General features: G+C 43.6%; 1 protein-coding gene across 1 annotated transcript; it reads right to left on the reverse strand.

Annotated features, from left to right (window-relative positions):
• Positions 1-1601: 1601 nt before the first annotated feature.
• Positions 1602-2636, reverse strand: LOC105815717 (melanoma-associated antigen B10-like). Its single transcript, XM_012650958.1, has 2 exons — positions 2586-2636; positions 1602-2483 (listed from the first exon to the last, which is right to left on the reverse strand). The coding sequence occupies exons 1-2, from the start codon at positions 2634-2636 to the stop codon at positions 1602-1604; spliced, it is 933 nt and encodes a 310-aa protein (XP_012506412.1).
• Between the last annotated feature and the right edge of the window lie 5349 nt (positions 2637-7985).

The following is a 7985-nucleotide window of genomic DNA, read 5'->3' on the forward strand; positions in this document are numbered from 1 at the left end:
TCTAGTTTTAGCTTATAGTTTGCCAAATTACATACAAGATCACCTAATTTAAATGCCCATTTAATGGATGGGCTATGCCTCTCCCAGCTTACTGCAAAGATTGCCAGCACAGTGGCTTTTGAGCATTCTGTCTCATAGGAGATCACCATTATTCCTCACTCTCTTATGATAATGTTCATATATCACCTTTTCATCCACTGTGTTCACCTGCACTAAAAGTACAGGACAGTTTCCATTTGTGCCCCAGGTGGAGATTTCCCTCTGGTTTATTCGTGATCTAAAACTAACTGCTAAAAGCAGTTTTTCATCCCAGCCATTAGTCTCTCAACTGTGAAATGCATCATCTGAAATTTTGGCCTCTGCACCCCACCCCCAGATACTCATGTGACCCACCACTCAGCTTAATTTAAATTACCTCACATTGAAGGACTTGAAGTTTCCCAAGGCCCAAAACCCCTTGCCATAGGGTATTTTATACTGCTCATCTGAAACCCCCAACTCCTCATACCTTCTTTCGACTTGTTCTTTTGGTTAAGGATTATCTCACCACTGTGGACTGAATGTTTGTATCCTGCAGAAATTCATATATTGAAGCCTAAATCCCCATTGTAATGGTATTTGGAAATGGGGCTTCAGGAGGGTAATTAAGTCATGAGGGTAGAGCCTTCATGAATGGGATTAGTGCCCTTATAAGGGGATGAAGAGACCAGAGCTCTCTCCACCATGTGAGAATACAGTAAGACTATAAGGCAGTAAGAGAGCCTTTACCTTTACCAAAAACTGGACCTGGCAACCTGACCCCAGACTTCCAACCTCCAGAACTATGAGATATAAATGTTTGATGTTTAAACCACCCAGTCTATGATAATTTGTTATAGCAAGCTGAACTAAGTCACTCACCCACCATCTTCCTTTCATGATGGCTGCTCTAAGACTTTAAATTTCTATGGGCAGGGATGATTCCTGTTCAGATTAGCATTCCAGGTACTAACAAAAGCCTCCCAAAGAGTAGATGCTCAATTATTGTTTCAGAAAAAAATAAGCCCCTGAAAACAAGGTCTCATTTATCATGATTTAATTTCTCCTACATTCCTAAATAAACTAAATATATCTAGGTGTGTATATGTATGTATGTATACATATATATGTTACAAAATAACAGACTAAAATTAGTAAGTGAAACCAACAATTTATAATCTTTTATTTTTTCTCCATTTCTTGATCCTAACTATTACAATGCTGAATTCTTTTACATTTCCAAGAAAATGCTTAATTTACTGCCATACAATCTTATTTCAAATCACTAAGTATGGTGGAACATTTCCTAATTTGTTTTACAAAATAATAAAACTCTTACTCTTAAATTTGATTCACAGCAATAAATATTTGAATAATGTTATTCATAACCCCTTATATTTTGAAGGTACTTAAATCTTCTAATAAAAATAAAAATACTTCTAAAAAAGTATTAGCAATACAGAACAGAACAGGCAAATAAACATGTTATACATTTTGTTGTCTCCAGCCCCACCCTGACCTTCCACTACTTAAAATATGGAATTTTCTTTTCAACTATAAAGTGAAGAATGCATCAGATTCTACTAGGGGTGGGGAAAGCTGCAGGACATGGCCCTGGAACGTGCACTGGCCATAGCACTAATGCGAGCCCTGGCTACAACTCTGGCTTGTGCTCTCTCTTCCTCATCTCTCAAAGCCTCTTCGTACCAGGTTGAGAAGGCACTGGGGAAGGTATCATGGACCTTGGCTAAAAACTCAAGGACTTGCATCTTGGTGGTTTCAGCATAGGCTCGTGGATGCCACAGGAATTCATAACGTGGAGGATCACTGTTAGCCACCTGCTGATACACAAGGTAATTTTCTTCCACCCAATCTTTGGGGAGGAGCTTCCTAGGTTCTCCAAAAATAAAATGCATCCTCCCCTCATATAACCCCATCACATTCAACATTTGCCAAATTTCCCCCTCAGTGGCACAATTGCCTTTCGTGAAGATCACACCCAGGACAGTCATCAGAAGGCCAGTCTTGGGTATACCTCTGTCATAACTCATCATTGCATCATAGCTTAGATACAGTTTGTTGATAAGGACATAGATGTGCCTATTGGGATCCACTTCCTTCATGTCAAGGCCAAACACCGTCTCCAGGTGCCCTGCAGCTCTCTTCAGGATCTCATGGAAGTGGCTCTTGTGCATTTGGATTATATTTCTCACCATATCTACCTTCGTAATTTGCTCTTTCAATTGATACTTGTACAGCAGGTAATACACCAATATAAATACCTTCTCATCTACATGGTTTCTCTGCACATACTCAGTGGCAGGCCGAGCCTGCAAGGATCTTGGTCTTTCCCCTGTTTGGTTGTTGACGGTTTCATTAGATCTTATATATGAAACAGCTGCACCAGTAGTGGTGGCTCTCTGAGGCCCCTGGGGATTTCTGGTGGTCCCCGAAGCAGTTGATCTCTGGGGAGTACTCTGGAAACTAGTAGAGGAAGAGGAAGGAAGCCCTCCTCCCACTCCTGCAGTGGCCTGAGCACCCATCGGATCCTCGGTTACTTGTCAGGCCTGACGGCATTTCTCACGGGCACGGAGCTTACTCTTCAGACCCTGCGGCATGATGGCTTTAGACAGGGGGCAGTGGGCAGGTAGGCAGGTGACCTCTGTGACCTAGAAAGAGGATGAGATAGTTCGGCCACTTCAGCTGGGAGACACCTCCTTGGCTTTATTAAAGGTTGCCTCTGCAGTTTTCCTTGAAGGCACTGCTCTAGGAACGCACAAGGCTCCTATCCCCCAATCTGCCTATTCCCTAAAGACCCTGTGGAAATAACTAAGGTATGCCTTAGGTTGCAGCTACTTGCCAGATCTGCCTGCGGCTCAATGGGGCTTAGAGCAATGGCTCCGTTCTGGGGTAGGAGGTCTTTCTCTCAGTTCACATTAAGGGTCATCACCTCCCTTCTGGAAGAACCTGGGGTCCTTCTGATTCTGCAGTCCCCACCCCCTGGGCTGAGGCCCAGTACCAGTCCATAGCCTGTTAGGAAATGGGCCACACATCGCCACTTGAACTCCACACACACACGCCCACCACCCCCACTCTCCTCTGTCGGTGGAAAAATTGTCTTCCATGAAACCGGTCCCTGGTGCCAAAACGGTTGGGGACAGCTGCTCTGATCTACTGCTTTGATGCTGACCCCTCATTTCAAAGTCTTCACTTCTCTGTAACCCCAGAGGATGAACTGAGGAAACCTCATGTGACCACACCTGCCTGGAGACACGGAGGGATGAAAGCACAGGCAGAGCTCTGTGGGACTCTTTCTATCCAGGGGTGATTAGTATTCTCAGTCCTCACACCGTTTTCTTGCTTTAGCTTCTGCTAGGGGCTGGAACTCTTCTCTCTGCTGACCTTAGACTATCTCCTTTGAGCGAGGCCCCCTACATCCCTGAAAGCCCCAAAAAGAATGTTAGGAAGACCACAGCCTAATATATCTGCTCCAGGTTCACCCAGGTTTGAAGGCCTGGATAGGACTCTGGGACCTCTGCTGTTCTGAGGGGCGTGGTCCCTTCAGGCCACGCTTGGCGTTTGCACATTGATTGCCTCCTCTAATGAAATGAGCCTGCCCCTCTCAGACCAAAGACAGCATCTCGTTGTCCCCACCCCCACCCCGAGGACAACATGAGGGCATGCCTTGCCTCACAGCCTTGCCCAAAGCGTCGCTGAGCTCACAGTGGGGGTGGGGCTTGGGGAACCCCGCTTTGTTCAGGGTGGGTGGTTCCCTAAGACTGCATTTTAACTCTGAGCAGAGCCTGGGGGTCATCCCTTTGCTGACTTGTCTGCTCCCATTCTAAGGCATGTACTTCCCTGCGACACTTCCCAGAGGCAGAAATCAGGGTTCCTCACATCAACCCTCCTTCAGTCCCCTCTCGAGACCAAAAGCGTGGGCGGGGCTCTGTGAGGGGCCCTCTGTTCAGAGAGGGATTCCCCTCAGACCCTCCCCAGGGTCTTGGCCTTTATTCCCGTTAGAGCCTGGGAACCCTCCCTCTGCTGGTCTGAGCCAACACCCTGGTCCAATACCCTCACCCGCTCAGTCTCCTCAGGGGGGTAGTTTAGAAGGTACTCAGAGATCGCTACATCGGACAGTTCCTGTTGGGGTTCTGGCAGAGCTGAAAGCGGGGACAGAACTCTCTGGAAGTCCCTCCAGTCTGAGGTGGGCAGTCCCCTCACAGCTAACTCAGGGTCTTTACCTTAATTCCAGGCAGTACCCGGAGCTCCTCCCTTGACGAACCTGATGCCGACCTGCTCACGGCCAAGGCTGTCACTTCGCTCAGACAGCAAAGGCGGAAGTCAGTGTGCCTGACCGACGTCCTTCCACCTCCATCTGGAGCCCCCCATGGCTGACAGAAGAGGCGGGGCTTCGCGAGACACCCTCCGTTCTGAGGTAAGGGAATCGTCTCAAACCTCACTCAGGGTTTTCGCCTTTCCTCCTTTTAGAGTCTGGGAACCCTCCCTTTGCTGGTTTGACGCCAACACCCTGGTCCAACGCTCTCACCACCCCCAGTCTCCTCAGGGGAAATTTAGAAGATACTCAGAGATCGCTACATCAGACAATTCCTGTTGCGGTTCTGCCCCTCCTTACAGCTGCACACTCTGTGCCACTACTATTGGTACTACGTGCCCTGTTTTAACTGTCATTAATCGCCAGTCCCACCCATATGCACAGCCTCAATGAGGAAGAATCACATACACGGGGAAGAAATATTCTTTCCTTATTGGGCATCAAGACAGCTCTCAGCCCTGGCACATTGGCAAGGGTACACTGAACCACCAGAGCAGTGAAGAGCTGTAGTTCCCCCAGGATCTATTAATATCATCACAGGGTGATGCAGGGGAGTTAGCCATACTGTGCCTGACAAGTGGGTAGGGGAGGTTCTAAGGGAACATGCCTCCGGTCCTGTCATCCAACACATCTGCCTACTCAGATCTCTCTACAACTTACAGACTGATAACAGTGATTCAGAGATTCCCAAGCCCGCTCATAAAAGTTGTCCAAGACACCACCAGTTTCCTCACCTTCACTCCTCCTGGTACCTTCTTCACTGTATGCCAAGGTCTGGATACAGGTCTCTGACTACCATCTGCCCTGGGCTCTCTGGACTTGGTTTAGCTTGTGACCTCTCTCATGGATTGTGGAAATTGTTCTAGCCCCAGGTCCTTCTGATGTTCTTTACCAACTGAGGTTTTCCTGTCTGTACCCCTTTCCTGGAACCTGGCCATTTTGAACAAGTATTTCCTTCTCAAAGCAAAGAGACATATCAGAATTTTAAAGCATGTGCCCAGAGGAATCCTGGTACCCAAGACATCACTATAGATACCCCATTTTGTATGGATGAATGATTATGTTCATTTTTTGTTCAACCGACTCAGAAAATAGGATATAAAAATTGAAATAACAGTGAGACAATTAACTTCACCAAAAATGTTGTCCCAAATTAAAAAGTGATAAAATAAAATACTAGTGAGAATATACATTATGAACAAATTTTAGTAGTGTTCAAAAAATTTACAATTATCATACTCCTTCCACTTTAACCCAATTTACACTCTTCTACATCTTTCCTTTAAGAAAACACCCACATTTGCCCGTAATTCATTTTCATTAATGTTTATTTCAGTCTTATTAATCATAGTAACAAATGAGAAACAACGTATGCATCCACCAGTAGAAGAATGGTTATATTAATTATGGCATATACACCATTTGGAATTCTTGGTAATAGTTTAAAATGTGAGGTGGATCTATATGTACTTTTAAGAAAGTTCTTGGATTCATTTTATTCAGTGACAATGGCAAGAGGTAGAAGAATATGTGCATCATTATACACATATGTTAAAAATTCACAGTATATTTCCCTAGCACATACATGTAAGAAATAGCCTAGAATATACTTAAAAATAATAGATTCAAGGTTTTTAATTGTGGTTATTTCTAGTAGGGGATAAATTTTAAAGGAACCTAATAAGGGAGAGAAATTATGATTTTTCCTTAATGTTAGGATTTTAGCATTAAGAATATATGCACCGTTTTCTTCGTGATTAATACATTTAAGTAAAACTAACAACAGAAATGGTAGCTGTGTCATATTCAGACAGTCACTGCTAGTGTATGTAATGGAAGAAACCTGAAATACAAAAGGTTTAACATAACAAAAGTTTATTTCTCATGCACATAAAATCTGATGTGAGTTTACACAGGGTCTCGGGGATCCAGGCTGCTTTCAACATGTGGCTCCACATTTCAGCATGGGAGCTCCGTGTTTGCTACTGAATAAAGCAGAAAGTACAGAACTGATGTAGTGACTCTCAAATGCCTTGGCCTGAAAATAACATTGTTTCTGCTTGCATTTCAGTGGCTTGGTTAGTCACAGGACCCTTTCTAATTACAAGTGGACTGGGCAATATAGTCTCCCCATATGCCCAGGAAGGACAGCAAGACAAGTGGACGGAAACTTGCATTCTCTCCCATAAACTGTTACATAGTAGATGTTTTATAAAAAGCAACTAAGAAAATTTGTTATGGAAACAACCTCTTCATTCTTGGAAAAGTTTCTGAGAAGGCCAAAATTGCCTTGCAATTTGCAAAATTTTTCTAGTGCATACTATGTAATGAATGTTTTGAAATATAAGATCGCACCAATTTTCTAAAGAACAATGTAAATCTCAGCAAGGATGATCATTTGCCCCTCATCACTAAATAGCACCTTTCTCTGCTGGCCTTTGCAATAATGTGAAAAGATGAATTATTTTCTTCTTCCTCTTAGTGCATAATCTAAATCATAACTTGTGAATCTGCAACCTACTACCTGATGAACATGCCTGAACGCTTGTATAGTGTCTTTACCCACACTGAAGAGGTAGGATTTTCCCCTGTTTCTGGGGCAGAAACAGACAACATTTAGGAGAACTATGGTGAATTTTTTTTTCTTTTCTTACCAAAGCTGGTATGTCTGCCAGGGAGACACTTTCTACATAGATAGTAGGCTGAATAATTTCTCCACAAAAATGCCTATACCCTATTCCTGAAACATGAGTATGCTATGTTACATGGCCAAAGGCATGTTGCAGATGCATTAAGGTTATGTAACTGAATTTAAAATAAAGATATTATACTGGTTTATTCAGGTGGTCCCAATCTAATGACATGAGAACTTATACAAGCAGAGAACTTTCTCTGGCTGGAGACAGAAGAGAGATGCATCAGAGGAGGAAGTTAGAGAGATTTCAAGTGTGAGAAGGAGTCAACTTACAATCGTTGACTCAAAATGCATGGGTCCACATGCAAGGACTAGAGAGAGGCCTCAAGAAACTATGACAGCTCCAGTTGACAGTCAGCAAAGAAACAGGACCTCAGTCTTATTACTGCAAAAAACTGGATTCTGGCAACAACCTGAATGAGCTCAGAAAGATATTCTTCTCAGAGCCTCGCGATAAGAGAACTGCCAGGTGAAAGCTTGATTTGAGCCTCGTAAAAATCTGAGTACAGAGTCTAGCAGACCCATCCATCCTTCATACCTACAAAAATGTAGATAATAAGCCCTATACAGATAATAAATGTGTGATGCTGTAAACCACTAAATTTCTGGTAATTTGTTATAGCCACCATAGAAAATTACTACTACTTCCTGGAAGAACTACAGGGTTTGTAAGAATTCACCCTCTGCAGATGGCTGCTGCATAAGGATTTCTTTGGTCTTTCCTCATCTAACACTTAGGAGGGAAGCTTTGGTTTTTGACCACGTAGTTAAGCTCACTCATTAGTGTATGGATTCAGTAGCCAAATTTTAAAAGTTACCAGGTTAAAACTTCCTCTTTTTCTAATCTCATCTGCTTTCTAAAACCTCTCTGCTTCAGGATTATATCTCTGCTTCAGGATATAATAACAGTAGATCCTGTGCCAAGTCAGACTCCATTCA

Source organism: Propithecus coquereli, unplaced genomic scaffold, assembly GCF_000956105.1.
Source record: "Propithecus coquereli isolate 6110/MARCELLA unplaced genomic scaffold, Pcoq_1.0 Scaffold342, whole genome shotgun sequence".
In the NCBI taxonomy this organism is placed as follows: Eukaryota; Metazoa; Chordata; class Mammalia; order Primates; family Indriidae; genus Propithecus; species Propithecus coquereli.

Excerpts from the sequence above, each read along its gene's own strand:
- LOC105815717 (XM_012650958.1), bottom strand. The coding sequence starts at position 2,636 with ATGCCGCAGGGTCTGAAGAGTAAGCTCCGTGCCCGTGAGAAATGCCGT. Across the intron at positions 2,484-2,585 it reads CCCGTGAGAAATGCCGTCAG|AGATCAACTGCTTCGGGGAC; the intron begins GCCTGACAAGTA and ends AGTACTCCCCAG.